The sequence below is a fragment of the Cebidichthys violaceus genome, unplaced genomic scaffold (genome assembly GCF_023349555.1).
Source record: "Cebidichthys violaceus isolate CVI_PGR_0920_01 unplaced genomic scaffold, fCebVio1.0.p SCAF_14, whole genome shotgun sequence".
Classification (NCBI taxonomy): domain Eukaryota; kingdom Metazoa; phylum Chordata; class Actinopteri; order Perciformes; family Stichaeidae; genus Cebidichthys; species Cebidichthys violaceus.
In genome coordinates this window covers 6,556,928-6,578,474 of record NW_027176307.1, presented here as the reverse complement: position 1 = coordinate 6,578,474, position 21,547 = coordinate 6,556,928, and the positions used below count along the sequence as shown (strand labels likewise).

The window sequence follows — 21,547 nt, the reverse complement described above, 5'->3', positions numbered from 1 at the left end:
GGCCTAATCTGGGTAATTCATTGCAGAAGTTCATGATGTAATCTTCGGTCAATCTGTTTTGTGTTGGAAAGGGTTAGACGCATTCCGTCCCACCCGACACATTTAGCATTTAGACTAATCATTTACTTCATTCACGTTGTCTCTCGCTCTCTCGTGTCACTGACTGTCTCCTATTGAGTTTTACGGTTATTTTAAAAGCAACGAGCAATGAGAAATCTAAATGTTTGCTATGACCGGTGTTTTTGTTTTCTAATTGAGAAAGTATGGCGCGTCCTCACCAGATTTCAGGCGGATGACAAATATTGATCCAGCTTGAGTATTGATCTGACGGTTTATTCTGTCGACTGTCACAGTCAGTTAATTAAGGTGGTGACCAAGTTGTTACCCCTCGATACCTTTACGATTGTGCAAAATTCAGGCATGCGTGTCTCTGTTCAACGTTTACCTGAATTATGACAAATGATTGCATCGTTTTGCACATTTTCATTTGTCTGGTACAAATTTGAACTACCTGTCAAATATTTGCTTTCCCTCCTTCCAGTCATGGGTCACTTTGTTTGACATCTTTTTTTTTTTTTGCATATTAGTGAACCTCACAGCACCTGCTGTACAGTCAGCAAATACTCCAAACTGAACCTGGGGTGCTGAATGTAGATACTAGCCTAATTAGAGTGATAATTACTTGTCACAGATTAAGCTTTAAATTCCTTAATTTCCTTGTCCGAGCTGAAGCTGCGTTCAAATGTCTCCAGGGTGCATCTGTTCTTGCCTAAAGCTTTTTATGACTGGTGTTAGTTTGAATCACCGCTGACCTGTCAGCAGAGACTTTCAAGTGTCAAACAACATCTTAAATTCAGATATTTACAAATGCTGACAAATGTTCCACGTTCAGCTCAGTTGATGCTGCGCTAAAGTGGCTATTAGAGCAAGTGCAGTAGGATGCTGAAACACTGGGCTGCCATCTGGGCCTGAATCTCGTCCTACCTGTTCTTTCACATGATACACACTTTCTCCTGCTTGCTGATATGGCCTCAATGACCTGAGAGGCACAATTGCCAGAATAAGGAAGGACTGGACCTGCAGGTATTTTTTTGTTTTTTGTTTGTTTCTTTTTGATAGCTTCAAGGAGATCAAATGCAATACTGAAACTGGACTTTCAGCAAACAAAAAAGCAATTGCCTTATTTTTTCTATCTAATTGTTCTCTCTCTACGGGAACAATGTGTTCTCACATTGAGTGTGTGTGCACAGATGCACTTGTATTTGCATAAAACGCCTAAGCCATGTTTACCATACGTATATATCTTAATAATGACACCACTCCTCTAGCTATGATGGACGGAAGGATTTTGATGTACCTATCATTTAATGGCTGGAGGCTGCATGTCTTTGTTTCCTTAAGCTGGGTGGGTCTGGAGAGGGCCAGGATCACACCTCAGGCTGGAGGATCTGAGAAGCGCTGGGGGTAAACCAAACCGTAATTTGATAAAGTCAACACGTATTGATGGCTTTGCATATGTATGTGCAGCGTCAGAGAACATTTAAGAAAAGAGTGGACCTTATTGTTTAATATTTTTAATATGACCTCATCAGTAGGTTGGTCTCGAGGGCAGTTTCAGCTGCCAAGACCAGTCACATGGTATGTCCTTACACCATTAATAATAAGAAGTTTGTGCAGGGTGCCGGCGTGTATCAACCACATGTCAGATCAGGGGTTATTCACTGTAACTAAACACGGCCTCATCCCCTGCAGCCATGAGCTTATAGGTCACACTCTACTTGGAAGTGCGGAGAACCTGAATATCAGCATATTTCTGGAGAGGCTTTTAGTTGAAGACTATGTTCTGGAGATCTACTTGCCAGGCCAGATGTCAAGAGGGACGAATAAGTGACTGTAACTGCAATGAATGCACACAATGCACAAGTATGCACCAAGGAAAGCAGGCACACACATGAATCAGCATACACTGTAAAACCGTACTTATCACCATCAAAATGCACGACCACATATACAAACTGTTTCCACACTAACAAATCACATATATCATCTAAATTGAATTTGACCTTAAGTTTACAGCTCATCCGTTGTTTTCTTAAGACTTAACACATCCCTTCTCTGCTTTTTTTAGGCTCTTTGAGTCAGTGATTCAGTTTGGAGTCACATTAATGGCAGAAAAACCTTTGGAATATCGTTATGAATTATTCACACTTTAACGTGGAACGAGTGGTGTTTAGTATCACAGGCCCCCCTTTGTTCAGAGACTGGTATTTCTTTAATATCAGAATTATTACAGAGAATTGTTTTCTGGATCCAGTCGTGGAAACGCCTCGCGATAACTGTTTACTCTCAGAATTGGCATGCTACTTGTGAAACAGTTAATGTTTTCGTCTTTATTCGCACCATATGGCTGTCAAACGCTGGGGGAGAAACCCACCGTATGCACTGCAACGCCACAGTAAATATTCACACGCATTGTGGTAACCGGATGGTAATCTCACCGGAGATGATTGGTGAGCGATGTATTATTTACTGTGTGCCATTGCAGTTTGTTCTCAGATTTTCTTTCTATATATCAATATTATTGAACACATTCAAACAATTTTGCAATGCTTTTTTTTATTATATTTGTTATTATATGTCTTAAAATTGTTTTGCAGATTAGATTTATATCCCCAAATGTCACGCCTCATAGCTTGCAAGTCATTTATAGCAATTTAGTGACAAGTCACAGTCAGCTGCAGAGCCGTATTTTGCTCACTTTCAGACTGATAATCTAAGATTTATGATAAGAAATGAGACTGCTACAGATTAAATGGTGATAAGATAATGAAACACACGGGCCTGGCCTTACACAACACACACTGTTGCAGCTCTCATTGGCAATTGCAGCCGAGAAAAAGGGATAGGCTAAGCGAGGCCGCTTGTTGTTTGAATTTTTGATTGCAACCATCTGCAATGTTGCTGGTGTCATTTATTTTCAATGACAACGTGAATCTTACCCGACTTTCCCTGTGGGGTTTATAGGTGTGAGTGTTTGTGTGAGTGAGTGAGTGTGTGTGTGTGTGTGTGTGTGTGTGTGTGTGTGTGTGTGTGCGTGTACATTAATTTTCAGCTTAGCAAATGGAAAGGGAAAACAAAGAAAGGGATACAGGTCTGAACCCATACAGTATAGTGGACTGTCATATGAGCGCCCCTGGCCTTCCTCTGCCTCTACCAGCAGAACACAGTGTGCAGCTTGTATTCAAATGTTGTGTAAGGTCAGGACTTGAGCGTCAAGCGAAAAAACAGTTTCATGGTTTCTGTTTAACGCCGCTTTGAAGAATCTCATAAAATTCACATCATTAAATAATAACAAATGTTTCAGATTCCAGCAAAAATACATTTTCTCAGTTTTCTTATTTAACTTCACCTTCTCCTCAGGCAACAATTAAAACAATAAAAACACATTTATAAGCACATATGAGGACGAACACAATAATTAGGATAAGTGAGACTAATAAGGGCAATTAATATCAAAGGACATGAGACGAACCTCATATACGTGCACTTGGCATGTTTTACCTACCTTGCAGGATTTACCTGGTATAGGTGTCACTTTTTCACATTCCCAAATATTGTAATATTTGCAATTTAAAAATGGTCAGCTGCGAATTAAATAATTCCTCTCCTCTGACAACACAGTTTCTTCATTAAGTACTTTTTTGGCTGGACATTTGGAAATATTTTTTCGACCTTTTACACAACAGGAAATATTGGTGAAAGAGGCCCATTGTCTTCAGCTGTGTGTCCCATCTGGTCCATATTGTGCAGTGTGCAGCGGCAGTGGAGTGACTGACTGACTCTCTCCCCATCAAACTGATAGGGGGTGCTCTAAGGCTGCCTGACTTAACTCACACTTGATAAGGCAGAGTAGCAGGACTGTCATTGACTATAGCTCTGTGTGTATGTGTGTGTGTGTGTGTGTGTGTGTGCATGTGTGCAAGACACAGAGAGAACAAGAAAGAGAAATAAAGTATGTGTTGTGTCATGTTAGACAGCTGGGTTTCATTGCGATCATCACGCCTTCCCAACGACGGCATGTTTGACAGTGCGTCTGCTCTGCTCTCTTACCTATCAAGCATGTTCTTCTCACATAGCCGTTTATACAGAGAGAATTAGACACTGTCTATCACCATGATAGGCTACATTAGTGTGTTATTCTTCTCGCATGTGTGTTTTCCATTTCAGTGTGTTTGTGTCCATGGTTGATTTATTTTATTTTTTTCTGCAAGCATTCCATGTTCAGTTCCTTCTTGCACCTGTTTTTTTTTCTCACACAGGTGAGCCTCGGGATAGACGAGTGAGCGGGTTTCAGAGAGGGGTGCGGTTTTTAGAAGGTGTCCGACTGATATTCCAGCGGCATGGTGACAGTGCCAACGCCTACTAATTTACTGCCTTCTGCCCCCAGGCCATGTCACTCAACCATATGTTAACAAACAGGCTCTCGCAGCGATAAAGTCAAGTTCAACTGCCCATGGTGTCTGTCATCTTGTTGACTTGGTGTCGTCTTCTAACTCATTTAGAACACACAAGGATGTGGGTCTTTAGTATCAGAAATAAGAGTGTGCCATATTGTTAGCTGAGATCTCCTGCATAGTCCTACTTATATGCGTTGCACATATGCACACACGCATGCATGCGCACAGTTACTCGGCTTGTGTGAACACTCTGGAACATTGCTTCATGTGAATCATGGTCACAAGCTGTGAACTGTAGGTAAATATGTGTTTGTGTTCCTTCTTTGCCGCCAAAGATTATGAGATGGAAATTATTTGGCAGGCATCCAGGAACCCATCTCCATTTAGAGAAAAGATATTTGGCATCGGATCATCACTCCAGGGCGAAGTGAGGGGACTGGAACGTGTGTGTGTGTGTGGGGGGTGTGTGGGGGTGGGGGTGTGTGGTTGATTCATATAGTCGCAAAGACATATTTGAAATATTAAAAATTGGGAGAAAAAATATGTGTAATATTCAGCCGGAACTGTGCCTGAGTTTAACGGTTATGACTGGGAATTTAGAGGAGCAACGCCTCCCTGGCAGTTTGAGATAGGTTGATAAGAGAGTTTAGGATCTCTGCTTGATAACACTGAAACACAGGTACACACAAACCAGCACACACACTCTTTGTCTAATCTTTGCAATTATTAGGGTGTCATATTTGGAGAAAGAGAGAGGAGGGAGGCAGAGGGGAGGGGTGGGGATGCGGGTGCTAGAAGTAGAAGAGCAGCAGAGACAGGCAGGCAAAATGGCTATGTTCCTCTCAGGCACCAGCACCTCTCCCTGGGTACCCGCTCACTCAGACGCCCTAGAGTCTCTGGAGCTTCAGGTTTCCTCCGGGCTTTTTAGAAGAGGACACATTTTCATACTGGTAGATCGGGCTAGTGTTTAAAAAATGGAGGTTGTCCATGAGGGATTTACGTTAAGCTGAGGGACTCAGTCTACGCCATAGGGGAGGTGGGGGGGGAATGAATGTGCAATGGTTATTAATGACCGTGTCAGATCTGTGAAGAATGAGATTTACTCTCTTAACAGGACCTCGGGTTTGGCTTTATAGATTTTCTGTCTGTAGAGAATACTGTGCTCCAACTCACCTGTGTGCTGCTCCATTCATGTGCACACATACCTATAGACATGTATCTTTTTTCTATCATTTTTCTTTTCTGTCTTATTCTGTGATCACATAAACACATACACACACACACACACACACACACACACACACACACACACACACACACACACACACACACGCATGCACACGCACACACACACACACACACACACACACACACACACACACACACACACACACACACACATACATACACACACACACACACACACACACACACACTCACACACACACACACACACACACACACACACACACACACGCACACACACACACACACACACACACATGCTGGTGGATGTGGCCTACTCTACACTCTGTTCTGCACAAGCTGGGGCTCCCACAGCCATCTACCTGTGACAGCTCAGTGTATCGAAGGCCCTCACCGGAAACCCAGCCAGCACAGCTTCCTGGCCACACACACACACACACACGCACACACACACACACACACACACACACACACACACACACACACACACACACATGCATACATATAGTGTATGTGCTGGGTCCCACCCACGCAGATCTCTCCAGGATAAGCCGTGCAGGTGTTTGTCTAGGCGAAGTAGCTTTGCAGCAGCGTTGTTTTATGCCATGAAAGTGACCCTCATTCGGTAGGGAGAGATGGCTTTTATCAGGAATAACTAAACCTCGCTGTGTATTTTTTCTCTGCTTGTCTCTCACTCTCTTTCTGCTCGCTTTATTGAACTCTAGAAAAAAAAAAAGAAAAACATTAACTGATTTACATCTTTCACCTTCCTCTTCTCTTTTCTGTAGCAGAGGCCAATCATGATTCAGGGGCGGTATCTCCATCTCCGGAGCTGTCCACCCCTAGCCCTCGGAGGGTGGGCCCCAGGGAGCATGATATGCTGACCTGCGGCCAGTGCCAGACAAACTTCCCTCTGGGTGATATCCTGATTTTCATCGAGCACAAGCGCCGTCTGTGCCGGGGGCCCCGAAGCGGACCGGAGTCCTTCTCCAAGCCTGGGGAGACTGGCGGGATCACTGGCATTCCCATCTCTCCAAGGGCCACGTCACTGGAGCTGGGTAGAGGGTCCATTCCGGTGGAGGTGGGCATCCAGGTGACCCCCGGCAGAGAGGAAGATCTAGAAAGGAGGCTGACTCCGGCCAGAGGGATCTGCCCCAAACAGGAAAGAGGAGGTATGGAGACTGGAACACACTGTACATCTAAATGAAGATGCAGTTAGCTAAGCAGCTCAATTCTAAGTTTTGAATAGAGCTCTCTTGTCAGTTTAGATGCACATATCTTAAACACACACTCACACACACACACACACACACACACACACACACACACACACACACACACACACACACTCGCACACACACACACACACACACACACACACACACACACACACACACACACACACACACACACACATCTCTCACCTGTCCAAGACAGATAGCTCTCTTTAAAGAATCCCAGCTGCTTGTTATTTTGACAGTGGCCTTCAGGAGGGATTAATGTAGCCTGGGATGGTTTCATTAGTGAGTGAGAGCCGCACTGTATGTCTATTCTGCTCCGTTCTAAGTAAAACATCACACACACACACATGCACACAGAATCACACACACCAAACAAACTGGCAGGCCTGAAGGACTTCTTCAACTGAAACCAATTGTGAAAGGCGAGGAAGAAGGTGATAGAGGAGCCGCCCCCAGTGTGTGTGTTTGTGTGTGTGTGTTTGTGTTGTTTTTTTTTGCCCGTGTGAGTGCACATCACGTGTCTGAGCCTTTGTAAAGAAATCCTGCAGCATATGAAAAAAAGGTTAAGAAAGCTGATTAAAATTCATCTGAGTGCGTGGTGAGGAGAAGGGGATTAATAAAGCAGCAAGGCCGTTCATCTGGCTATGAGGGGGGGTTGAGGCCTGTAGACTGCCAGCGCTGCAGGGAAACCAGTTCAAAGTTATCAGAGGAGACAGTCACCATCACACCCGAGAGCTGGGAAGGCTATCCAGGATTACACAGACTCCAGTAGACTAAGAGGGACTTGGTTAAAGGAGGGAGACAGCCAGAATGACATGTAAAATGATTTTACAGTTAACACAGAAACTGGTCACCTCAGTGTCTTAAACTGGTATGAAGAGATTTAAATAGCAAAGGGTATAAACTTTTATATGCATTATATTAAATTATATGTATGTACATGAAATGCATTCTAGTCCTATAAGGTCTTTAAAATGAGTAGTCGTCAAAGAATAATGCTATATAATAGTAAACATTGTTATAATATTACTGGAGACCTTCAAATTGGAAAATTCACACATTAGATAGTTTTCACAATATTCTAATTATTAAAAAAAGGAAGCTTTATGCTTTAGTTATACTGCATTAGGAGAGACTTTTAAATTGAGTTTAGTTTAAATGTAGTTTTGTATGACACACACATTCAGCTTTTACTGTAAGGGTTGTTAAAGATTAAACTGGTCTGCAAAATATTGTAAAACAATCCTTTAATAAATGTATAACGTTTGGGACAAAGGACATTAATAGACACATTTTGTTAATTTCAGAATCAAAGCTAGTGTAGACATATTTTGTCATCACTATATGCACAGTTTCTGTGTGTGGCCAGCAGCTGTGTGTGGTCACCATCTTTTGCATTGGGAAAGATTTATTGCAGGAGATCACAAACAACATGAGCCAGCACAGTGTTGGATGCTGCAGATAATATTTGAAAAAAAAAAAACATGACAATTTTGCAGAATTTCTTCAAGTAATTATAATTGTAATTAAAAATAAAAGTTATCTAATTTTTCAGTAGTACTTTGTCAATTTTAAGAGCATTAAGCGTCCTTTTGCAGCAACTCACCTAGAAGTCCTTTTGCTGTTGAAAAAACACATGGAACTTTAAAAAAAAGCTTATGCATTAAAGAAGACTCAACCCAGTTTATATGGCAGTTTGTCTGTTAGGTGGTCAGAAGATAAACATTGAGAGTTAGTGTGTGAGTCAGCTGTTAGTGCGGCAGTCAGTTAGTCACTTAGACAGACAGACAGACAGTCTTATCACCAAGAGAACAGGACATGAAAGCTCTCGAAGCCCCAAATGAAAGAGAGGAGGGGAGCTTTGTTCAACACATTAGATTGCCACTCAAGGCAGTCTCAAGTTTCAACCAAATTAGATTACATTATTAGGTCTAATTAAGTCCAATGTGTTAGCAGCACACACACACTTACACATACACACTCTCACATGCACACACACACACACACACACACACACACACACACACACAAGGAAATATCATCACATTTGCTTGCACTCTGTATTGAAAACTTTGCAGCCAGAACATATACAAATATTTGCAGCACAGGTGACAAAAAATATGCATCAAACATAACACAAACCTGCACACATATAATGTACATATACTCATTATCATCATCTTGCATGCATGAAAAGCTTGTGCTGTGTGCATAACCCTTAACCCTCTCTTCCCCGGGATTTTTTTTCTTTTTTTTTTCACCTGGTTGTGTTTTATAACATCCTGTCTGGCCTCTTTGTCTGTCAGCCTGCTTGCTTAAACTGCAAACATGCTGCAAGGCTAGCAGATTCAACCCCAAAAGGTGCAAACACACTCACACAAACACACACACACACAGACACACACACTCTCTCGTACTCACAGTGTAGATGAAAAATGGCCCTTCTGTGCCCTATTTTTTTTCCCCTTGAGTTTCTCTTGCTGATGCATGCACTCTGTGTGTATATGTGTGGGCTCTATCAGAGTATGTTAATACGTGTGTGCCTTGTATGAATTTGTGCATGTGTGTGTGCAATGTCTGTGAAGAATGATGCGTGTCACCAGGCAAGCGAGAGGTTGTCGCTAGGGGAGCGTTACCATGCTAAGACGACCCTGGCCCTGCTTTGAACCCCTCCCAGGACGGCTGCCGGGCCCCCTCGGAGCACTTTAAGACATCCAGTACATAAGGGCAAAGTCACATCATGACAACCTCTCTCTCTCTCTCTCTCTCTCTGTTTGTCTCTTTCTTTCTCACTATCAAACACTGTGTATAGATGACATGGTAAATATTTCATGAGACGACAGCGACATCCTCAACATCTCTCTCTCTCTTTATCTCTCCGTCCACCTCTGATCTCCCTGCTGTCACTTTTGTGGGCAAATCACCATATTAGGCTGAAGATTCTGCATTGGTTCGTTTCGTTTAAGCTACTTACAGGCGTGATTTGATACCACATTTATGATCAAAGAATCAAAATGGTGATACCCGCCACTTTAAAACTGTCACACCTACATGTACAAGTTTTTTGTAGGTGTGAAATTGTGTTTAAGTGAAAGCTGGTTTTTAACTTGACAAGATCTTTTTTTTTTTCTTAAACTGGTGGGCAACAAGGGATTTTTTTTACACCAGAAATGACTCATGATGGTTTCTGGATGAAAACCTGCGGTGTAACCTATAAAACGTATCGTGAAAATCTTCAATGTTCGACACTTGTTTTACTCTTTCCATTTTCCACACCTCACCACTGGTGTGGATTTGATGGTGTCTCTCTCCCATCTTCCCTTCTTCCCTCTCTCTGTTTCTCCCCCTATCTTTCTTTTTTTCTTTTTGCCCCACCACCCAATGCTCCTTTAATCACCTGGCTTGCTCTCATTTCCATATTAAATAGGCTTTAATCATGAAAAGCAATCAGGCTTTTGCATATTCATACCTTCCCCTGTACGCCGGCTTCCCTGTCTCGCTCCAGTGCCAAACAGCCAGCAATCAGTAGGCAGGCGGCGTAATGCCATAGCCCCGGCCCATCGCATGAAAACACACACACTGTGTGAGTTAGAAATAACTTCACATGCTACTTACGCATTATCTCGACTCCAAGAGAGAGAGAGAGAGAGAGAGAGAGAGAGAGAGAGAGAGAGAGAGAGAGAGAAAGAGATAGAGGGAGAGGGGTAAGAGATAAAAAAAGAAAGATGGCGAGACTGATCCCTGATTTGAGCTGCGAATATTTGTACAGAGGCTCAAGGAAAAGTCGATTTGCATAATGACTTTGTAGTTTTGCATTAATCACATTTGCATATGAAAATGCGTTAATTACTCCTGATGATTTAAAAAAAAAAAAAACTTGCTTCATTTGATGTCCAAGCTCTGGGGTTGTGATTAGGGGTTACATGGTGGCAGTTGTGTAAATGGTGTGTGTGTGTGTGTGTGCCTACAAGTGCAGTCTTTGTGTGTTTATGTGTTTTTACAGAGTGTTTTGAATGCTTGCCAGGAAATTTATCTTGTGTCCGCTGTTAGGCATTTGTGTCTTTTTTCATTTTCTGATTTGTGTATGTGCGTTTCCCAGTTTCTGTGAGTGTTTCCTAATTCTACTGTGGGAAAACCAGAGGAGTACACTCCTTCCTTCATTTGAATACATTTTTTGCTAACATGAAAACACTGTAATTCATAATACCGTATCTCCTTTTCATGTATTTCTTTTTTGAAGTTTTAAGCTGCAAAAGTGGAAAAAAGTAAGAGAAAGGACGAGACAAGACATAGTGATATTAGAGGTATTTAAAAGACAAATCTATTTTTTAATGGCAACATGATACACATTACTGGACATTATAGACATTACTGTTGCTTAGACATAGAATAGAGAATGTTCCTTTTTGAGGTTTACATTGCAATACGTTTTGTTTTACTGCAATGCAATACACAAGCTTGGTGGAATGTTATTTTTGTAACATGAGTTAAATACAAAATATGACTCGCTCTGGATAAACTGCAGTCACCCCCATCACAGCCACTTGTAGGCCCTAGTTGAATCTAAAAAGTCAATAATTTACTGCATGCAAACAACTTTATTTGTCATTGCAATCTCTAAACTTGAATCCTTACAAATTAGTGGAAAAGCACGATTTCACAAAATTATCAGTGATAACGATCCTGCAGAAACACAACATAGTTCATGCCTTAAAAATGAAGGTAAAATAAATTCACCATTTGCATCTATGAGCATTAGGTGTCACATACAGATCTGTGTGTGTGTGTATGTGCGTGCAATTACAGTGTACGTGTTCCTGCCTGTGTATGGGCCCCTAGAGTTGTTGGCCCATAACACTGCGCCTCAGACAGGACCACCCCAGGGGCCGTCTGACTCTGCTTGTGTCTGTCTGTCTGCTTCATCCAGCAGGGTCAACTAGGTCTATAAGGGCTGCTAGAATGGCACATCTGCACATGCACACCGCCACCGCCACAGCCACCTGACACACACACATACACACACGCACACACACACACACACACACACACACACACACACACACACACACACACACACACACACAGATGAAAATGTACATTTATGCATGAAAACGGAAACTAAACATGCTTGCAGGAGTACACACACAGATAAGAGCCACACACACAAAACATGTGTGCGTGCTGGAATGCATACAATGACTCCCATCTCACATTGAGGCACCAAACACACTCATGCACAAGGACACGCGCACACACACACAGCTTAAAGGCTCCCACATGAAGGCATCAAACGCTCCACAGCCAGCTTTATGGCACTCATATGGCAGCAGATTTGATATTTTCCTACCACAGCGGGGGAATAAAACTCGCCACTAATTTGGACTGCGAGCGCCACCGCTAACTTTCAGCATGTGCCGACGGACTGTGTCTTCCAGATGTGTGGACTCTTTGCTCCTTAACAGCCTTACTTAAGAGGCATTAGAAACCTCACACCCCGTCCCTGTATACACATGGAGAGTGATGATGGCGCTTTGGTATTCAACACAAACACGCTGCTTTGTTTTGAGCTCTGAGTGAAGTGCTGATGTGAACTTCATGGTCTCGCTGCTGTGGACCATAAGTCGTCTTGTGTCAGTGATAATCTGTGAATGTGTTTATGTTCTTTGCATAAATAGCTATAATCAAGGCAATTCGACTGCTACACTGTAGTTATTGGAGTTTCCCCTCACTTCCCCTCTCTGACTGTGACATTTGATAACAGGTGTGCTGTCATCAATGCTGAGTAATGTTGTACATTTCATCAAAAACCTACTGTAATTACACTATAAGCATGCATGTGTATGTACACTCTCAAATGCTCACAAATGCAAAACCCCAAATGAGAACCTGCTCAGCAACATGTACACCTTTCTGCCGCTCTGGAAACACTCCTTATAGAGGTCTTCATGACGGACGTGTAGATAAACCCTCATGTGTCTGTGTGTGTTCAGCTATTATGCAGTCTGCCAGGCATTAGTGCATAACATATAATATGCCCCTTTCAGGAGTAAATGGGGAGATTTTCTGACCCGGGTGTTCACTCACATTTTTCTTTTGAAAAGTAGCGTGTGTTTGCCTTTGGGAGGAAAAGGGCTACCATTAGTATTTGTGAAAAGGAAAAGAGATGGCGCTTGTTAGCAAGTCAGACATGGGTAATCCTACTTGCTACAATGTTGTTGTTCCTTTCCTCTTATCTTATTAGCGTCCTGCTCTGATTGGGTGGGATTGTGGGAGAAGAAAATGAGGAGACAGCGTTTATGGCTGTATTTTGCTTTTACAGGCTGCTTCCCCACAAGAGATATTGAAAGCCTTTCATGGTACACTTACGATTGCCCTTATTTCATCCACTTATTTGTCTCCAGCAATTACTCTGAGAGAGAACGCTAGACACAAACACATGATGAACGTAAGCTGCCTTTATGTCGGTTTGTCACTTAGATGTAGATCAGCGGTGTGCATACTGATACAACATTGATACAAAATATAGTATTCCGTCATACACAGTGACTTTTTCTTGTAAGCAGTTAAGGTTGAATGAAGTCGAAAAAAAGATGCAAAAACTTATTAAAAAATTATTTTTAATGTAATGTTAAAGGGTCAGTTCAACAAAAAAAAATTGAGGTTTTGATATGCAATACGTATAGCTGAGATGTCTACCTCCACCACAATGTATGGCATTTAAAAATGCAATTTAACATTTAAAAAAAGAATTAATAGCAGCATCGCACAATTTTCATAGGTACTTTTTTTTTTTTTTTTGGAAAGACACATTGATGTTAAATATTTCAAACATAGTTTTTTAATGAAGTGGGCACTACAGAAATGTATGGATGGGGGAAGGCACAAATATCTTAAAACCTGGGTAAATATTACCTCAACTATTTGCTTGGCTAGATTGTTTTATCTATTGGCTGAACACTTTAAATGAGAGGAGGCGTACAGTTGTACCCCTGGCTTTATTCACTAGAAATACGACTGTGTGTGTGTTTTTTTATTTTTTTTTTACTTTCACTTTAACAAAAAAAAGTACTGTCATCTATGAGAAAAGTGGAGAAACATCTGCTCTGGTCTGCTTCTTGGAAGACAGAAGGCTTGCACTGTCATGTCCATAGATGGCATTGCAGACATGGGAGTTAACTGCTCAAGGTTAAGGGGCTACACTCTCCCTGTGTACTGCCGTAATTCATATTTTCCAGAAAGCCCTCTTCTCTGTGTCTGTCTTTCCCAGAGCTGAGCAGAGCAAGCCAACATGAAATAAAGCCGAAGATGTTATCAGGGTGATTGGTGCCAGCGGAGCTTGTCTGGGCCTGTGGTCTGGCGGGGCAGCGCTGGCCCGTACCAACACGTGTGTGTGTGTGTGTGTGTGTGTGAGAGTGACTGTGAGTGTGTATGTGTGTGTGTGTGTGTGTGTGTGTGTGTCCTAAAGGCACTGGATAGATGAAAGCTTTCTTTAACCATAAGCTATGCAGGAGCCGTGCCAGGAGCAGGAAATGTATCAGTGTGATAACAGCCAGAAAGACAGAGAGAGAAAGAAGTGACAGAGAGAGAGAGAGACAGAGAGAGACAGAGAGAGACAGAGAGAGAGAGAGAGAGACAAAGGGAGAGAGAGAGTGATAGAGAGACAGAGAGAGAGGGAGAGAGACAGAGAGACAGGGAGACAGAGAGAGAGAGAGAGAGACAAAGGGAGAGAGAGAGTGATAGAGAGACAGAGAGACAGAGAGAGAGAGAGTGATAGAGAGACAGAGAGACAGAGAGAGAGGGAGACAGAGAGACAGAGGGAAAGAGAGAGACAGAGAGAAAAGAGAGAAATAAGTGACAGACAGAGAGAGAGAGGGAGAGAGAGAGAGAGAAAGAAGTGAAAGAGAGAGAGAGACAGAGAGAGAGAGACAGAGAGAGAGAGAGAGAGAGAGAGGGAGAGAGACGTAACCCACACGGGGAGAGGCCTGAGGCCAAAGTCAGTAATATCCCACACACACACACACACTCACACCCATAATGCAGACATGAACATAGATTCAGCTCTCAATGTACACCCAACACATATTTAGATGTTTGTGTGTGTGTGTGTGTGTGTGTGTGTGTGTGTGTGTGTGTGTGTGCGTGTGTGTGCGTGTGCGTGCGTTAGGCATTCAAGGTTGATGTTCCAGACAAGCCAAGAGACAGGTTGACACACCTGAGTATGTTTCAGGACACATGAGAGAGAACAGAATTCACCTGGAGACATGACCGTTGCGATGCTAATAATGTTGTGCCGCCGGCTTTCACTGGATCACAACATTAGCTTAGAGAGGAAAGCACAGAGTATCATGTTCCTTTATTGCACATAAAGGCTCAAATTGATTATCTTCTATCCATTCATTTGATCATAATTTATTTAGACATGGAAAGAGACAGTAAATACATTTTTATCTGCATCTTTCTTCTTAATAGTTTGAGGGTCTCACATATAGCATTGCTACACATAACATTTTTGGGAACTGGAGCTCTAGTTTACAGGTGAAATGATACACATATTCTTGTACCTGTAGAGAGCTAACCTGACTCTGTCCAAAGGTCACAAAATCCAACTACTAGCACCTCTAAATCACACTGATCACACGAACATGTTATATCTTGTTTGATTAATTTGTGCAAAAACAGAACAGTACAGAACAACTGAAGCTCCAAGAAGTCAATGCTCCGTTGCAAGAAATAATCCAGAGCACAACCCCCTGTAAAACCGCAACGTGGTGTTTTGACACATCTGACCAGCTCCTTAGTGAATCCTTATATTCAAGAGAGAGGGGCAAAAAAACAAATGTTGTTTTTACCCAAATGTTGAACCGTTGCTTCAAGAGTTCCAAGCATATCACACACCCGCATCCTGCTTTTCAAAATGGGCTTCACAACCTCTTTTCCAAGATCATGCGAAGATGTTAAATATAGAGCTAAATATCTGTGGTCCATTTTTTATGTTAACACTCTCTGGTTTTGTTACTCCGATTTAGTAAGCTAACACTTTTTAGATAGCTTGCAAATTGGCGTCAAATGATGCACCACTCCTCTGCCTTCTCCTGTGATTGTCACAGCCATTGCTTTGTGTTTCAACGTGAGGAAAAAGCACTGTATCCTCTCAAAGTCTTAAGTAGCCAGAACTACATATAAAACTGCAGAATTTGTGGAGTAATAGTGGATTAGATCATGAATGTTCAGGCTCTCTTTCCCAATCACTGGAATGCACTCTACGCCATGTCTGAAGCATGTGAGGGGCAAGTTTTATAGCGGGCTGATTGGGTTGGAAGGGCCTGTGTGCTTCATTCAGGGCCACGGTGGTATTTTCCTGTGGGCTGCTAGTTAAGTGGGACTGGCTGCTTGGCTCCAGTGGGCAAAAGCCAGCTGGGGACCATTACTACTGCAGAAAGAATATAGCACCCTGTCACAGAATGGAAGCCTGAGATACACACAATGAGCATGTGCCTGCAAACATATGCCTATCTGTACACAGATGATACCATACACACATACATCACAAACAGAGGCACAAAAGGACAGTTATTTCCTTTTTTTATTTTCACACACACATACACACACACACACACACACACACACACACACACACACACACACACACATACACACTAAGGAAAGGTAAACTGAACGTGCATGTGACATGTCAAAAGGATACGTGCATATCACAGGTTGAGATGAGCACTGTGTCTCTATGCTTATGCTCAATTTAATTTAGTTTGGTTTAGTTGACCATTTGTTCAAAATGATTGACCCAATGAAAAATTTAATAAACCCACAAAACAGAATTCACGAGTCACTCACATGTCAAAGTCAATTTCCTATTCACTGCGAGCGAATAGGAAATTGAGTTTTTGGACGAGAGTGAGCGTTCCCGAGGGGTACGACTGGAGCTCATTTGGATGTAAAACCTCGAACAAACATTGTGTGAGTCCACAAAGTCGGTCTCCATTTCATTGTCAAAGCAGCTTGAATTTTTGTCTCTTGATGCCATCACCTATTCAAACATTTTGGTGTTTTTGCGCTTGTCTGTAGCATCAGTGGGGACCTTTTCTGGAAAATATTTCACCTTGTAAATATTCTATTTATTAATTGTGGATTTATCCTTTAATTCAGCATGCTTGCACCCCTACAGTTCAACCTAGTTGGTTCCTTTTTTTATTGTAGTCTGCTTTCCCTGCTGCTGTGTCATGGTAAAATGGGTATGTGATGCAATGAGAGATTAAAATGAGAGATTAAAATGGTTGTAATTCTATTGAAATGGAAATGCAGGAGATAAAGTAAAACAAAGTGCAATTCTTCTTCTGTGTCCCGTACTGTCTGCCATTCTCTTTTTTCCTCTTTTGTTTTCCTTTTTCCACCCTCCCGTTCCCTCTTTCATCCTCTCCTCCATCTTGCTCCCCTGTCTTACATCTTCTTGCAACTACAAGCACGAATGAGTGTTATCCATTTGTCACATGACAGACAGCAGACCCCACAAGTGTGTGCACATAAACTAAAACACACACACATACACTTACGCACACACAAATACGCTGGGACCAGTTAGGAGCTGATGCAGATGAGTCAGGCTTAGAGAAATGCCAATGAGAGCTTAGCTAATGCACTTTATGGAGCACCCCTTTTCTTTTCATTCTTTCCTTTTTTGTCTATTTCTTTCTCTCTCCCTCTCTGTCCTAGAAGCCGAGCCAAAAGTCATAGCTCTTTACTGACAGAGAGGCCTTTGCAGTTATTTTTCACAGATCATCCCATGTGCCCTATGTGGGATAGCTTGCGGTGACGTGCTCCCTTGGTCGTGCTACATGAGAGTCTGTTCCACTCATGCATTGTTGTACAGCTGGAGTCGCTCAATGTGTGTGTGCATGCCTGTGATCAAGTTGTTGGAGATACCTGATCCCTTTTATTGTTCATTTGACCCGCATCCCAGGACACATTAAGGTCAGGGTGGAGTACCTTGTACAGGTGCTCAGTGTGCACATAAGAGCAAAGGAAGAGAAGGAGAGAGAGAGTGGGAGAGAGAGAGAGAGAGAGAGAGAGAGAGAGAGAGAGAAAGGGAGAGAGGGAGAGGGAGAGAGAGAGAGAGTGAGAGAGAGAGAGAGAGAGAGAGAGAGAGAGAGAGAGAAAGAACTGAAGAAATAGAAAATATATAGAAAATATGTTTTCTAGAAAACACATTAAGGAGCACTGTTTCTTTAAATCCTCTCTCAGGCATTTCAGCTGGTCATATTGGCTGCAGACACACACACACACACACACACACACACACACACACACACACACACACACACACACACACACACATAAACACACAAACACAGATGTATATGGTTAGCAGGCCGAAGCTGGTTTGAGTTAGCATGGAGCCAGTCACACTGTGTGAGAGCCTTACCCCCTGCCTGCTACTGCCACCCTCCACAGTCTCTTTCCTTTATTCTGTCTCTCCAGCTCTCTCTTTGTGTGACAGTAAGCGACTGCTCGCTGAGTTTACAGACCAGGCTCCCAATGCCCTGTGAAATACACACACACACGCACACACACACACACACACACACACACACACACACACACACACACACAAGGTTGATCTGCATGGCCTTGTGTCTCCTGATTAGCCCCCTTCATGACAAACAAGCCATCAGAGCACTGAAGAAGGAGGAGAAGAGCAGGAGGGACGGATGGGAGATGTGAGGAGGAGAAGAGGAGCGGAGTTGTAAGGGGGTGGGGGGCAAGGGGGCGAGGTGAAGAGGCTGGGACCCCTGGGGACCCCGAGATCACAGCCATGCTAATGAGGAGCTGCTTTGCCAGCAGCAGAGGTGTCAGCTAACCCCTGACAGGTGCACACACGCGTACTCCCAGGGCTTGTGCCTGTGTGTGCACGTGTGTGTGTGTGCTGTGAGGTTGTGTGGGAGGGGCTGCAGGGGCAGGTTTGTGTCCCAGTGGCCTAGCCTGCGGGTGGCTTTGTTCTGTATGCAAATCCGGCACTGTGGCGTTCTGTCGCCCTTGATGGAATGTTGGAGCAGTACGGCGAACCTGAACCCCAGGAATGCCACAGTGACATGTGACATGTACTGTAGTATATCGTCTGCCTTCTCAGGCCTGGACCCACACTGTCTTCTGTTTCTACAGTTAAGCAACATTATTCTACACACTCCAAACTTGTGCCAAATTAATGTAGAGAAGTTGGTGGCCTAGCGTTCAAAGGCTACTAATTTTCAATTATGATTTTTTTTTCCTGAGCTTCATAAGAGTTCATTACCATCCAGTGTCAGCTGTGGAGCTCCACTGTGCCCATCTCTTCGAGGGCTGAGCCTGTGGATTCTTGTTATTCTTCTGTGGTCTTATTATAAATCCCTCTGGATTAGAGCATCTGATAAAGACCCCAAAATGTAAGTGTAATGTAAATGGAGGGAGCTCATGCTTTGAAAACATAAATCAAACTCAGGCTCGGGGCACGGCACATGTGAATTCCTAAATTAAACAGAAATCCACATGTCTACACCATACGCCTGGTGTCTACTTCAACCCCACCAAGCTCACACCAACTTTTCTACACTGGCCATATGCAAACAGTCAATACCATGGCTCCCCTTCATTCACTGGCATTTTGTTTGTACTTTTTAAGGCAAAATCATGGCTATAAAAGGCAATCTGGAAAGAATAAAATCTGATGTAAAGCTCAGATCTCAGTCCCTGAAGACTGGGTTAATTGGCCCGGTGGTTTAGTAAAAAAACAACCCAGGAGAGAAGGAGAGCATTATTACTGGCTCACCTCAGCTCCACGCATGTGCCAATGTTTTAATAACTTCCTCCAGGCCTCCTGGCCCTTAGCCCTTGTTTTCTTGCACAGGACAAAGAACTGTGCTCCTAAACTGGTCTTAGGTCTGTATTGTGTTCGTCTGTTTCATGCAAGTCTGCCTGGGTGGACACCTGGGCAGAAATATTACTGCTAAGTCAAAGATTTAGACTATTTCAAGGGAATGACATCACCCATAGCTTTACAAGCATTTGTACTGCCTGCAAAATGACCAACACCGGCAAAATTAATTTCATAATGCAGCCCCATATTACAGAATCCTGCTGTGACTCCATTTAATTTAACCTTTCATCTTATTCACTACACAGCATATGTGTGTGTGTGTGTGTGTGTGTGTGTGTGTGTGTGTGTGTGTGTGTGTGTCTGTGTGCATATGGTGTGCCATCGCAAATTGTCCGATTAGGTCTAGCATCAGTGACTACGTGGAGAGGAGAATGTAACTATTCTAACTGGTAGTTGACCTTGGCGGTCAGCAGTGGAAGGGTCCCTGCCATGTCAGGCAGACGACTGTAATTACCACAAACTGAAGCATGACACGGCCCACAGTGATTCTTTAATGAAGGCTTTTATTGGTTGGAGCGCTGAGCAGCGACAACATCTATCTATCTATCCATCTATCTATCTTTATATTCTCTTTTGTTTTCCTCCCCTCCTCCCCTTGCTTGCTTGTTTGGGAAGTTGATTAAATTTGTCTTTGTCCGTCATTAGGCCGCAGCCATCAGCTGCCACTCTATTAGCTGCTACGCTTCCTTTAACAGCATATGGCACGGCTGTGTAAGATATGACAAGATGCAAATATGTTGGTGGTGGGGTGGAAGGTAGTGGGCATATATGATAGTTAAGCTTGTATTGATGAAGCCATGTGTGCAGACCAAAAGACATATAAGAATAATAAGAAAAACTATTTGATAAACTGAGAGATCAATCCCTCTGCCAATCTCACATCTTCATTTCATATTGATCCTCATGTGTTGATGAGATTACACAGCTCCTAAGTCTATAGACCCCTCTTGGTCCCCGGGGGGCATGTAAATACCCTCTATGTGTGTGTCACTGTACATGCGTGGCCAGACGTGCCCAATCATGCCTGGCCCTTAAAGGTCCCTCCACCTCTCTTCTTACCCCCTCTCCTCCTCTCCCCTTTCCTCTTTCCTCTTTCACTCTCTTCTCTGCGTTCAAGCTGTTAAGCTGTCCAGCTCTCGGCTGCCAAGCGGCCGTGTGAAGCCTCGCCAAACTAAACACGGGCAGGCAGCCCGCCACTCGCCCCACACACACACAGACACACACACACACACACACACACACACACACACACACACACACACACACACACACACACACACACACACAGAAAAACACACAAATGCACTGACATACAAGCACAAAAAATACATCCACATAAATGTCCACACACACGCGCATACACACGCTTGTACACACGTTAGTGGCAGGAGTCAGGTCATGTGCCACCCCACACAAACAGTGAGAGAGATGGCTACACCAGAGCCCCACTAATAGCAGAGAAAAACAGACAGAATCAGTAAATGAGCCCCTCATTAACTTTTTCTGACCCTTTGTCCCCTGGGGAAAGCCAAAATGATCACACCGCCAAATCAGCTTCCTGTACTAGACACTGATCCAACATCAGCTTTGGCTCATCTGTTCTGCACGATACAAGTGTGTGTGTACCGATGTGTGCTGTGAGAGAAGCTGGAGACAGGGAAGGAAAGGGAAAAGAGAATATCGCCACACACATGTACTGGCTGCATGTGTGTTTTACATTC

The 21,547-nt window shown here is 43.2% G+C and overlaps 1 protein-coding gene across 2 annotated transcripts in view; it reads left to right on the top strand.

Annotated features, from left to right (window-relative positions):
• Nucleotides 1-21,547, top strand: part of bcl11bb (BCL11 transcription factor B b) — a 29,476-nt gene that overhangs the window by 1,930 nt on the left and 5,999 nt on the right. Inside the window, exon 2 of one of the 2 annotated variants that reach the window (XM_068708624.1) lies at nucleotides 6,455-6,835. In XM_068708624.1, coding sequence (XP_068564725.1) covers nucleotides 6,455-6,835 — 381 coding nt within the window. Of the gene's footprint in view, nucleotides 1-6,451; nucleotides 6,836-21,547 lie in introns of both variants that reach the window. The other variant, XM_068708623.1, reaches the window with a different exon arrangement.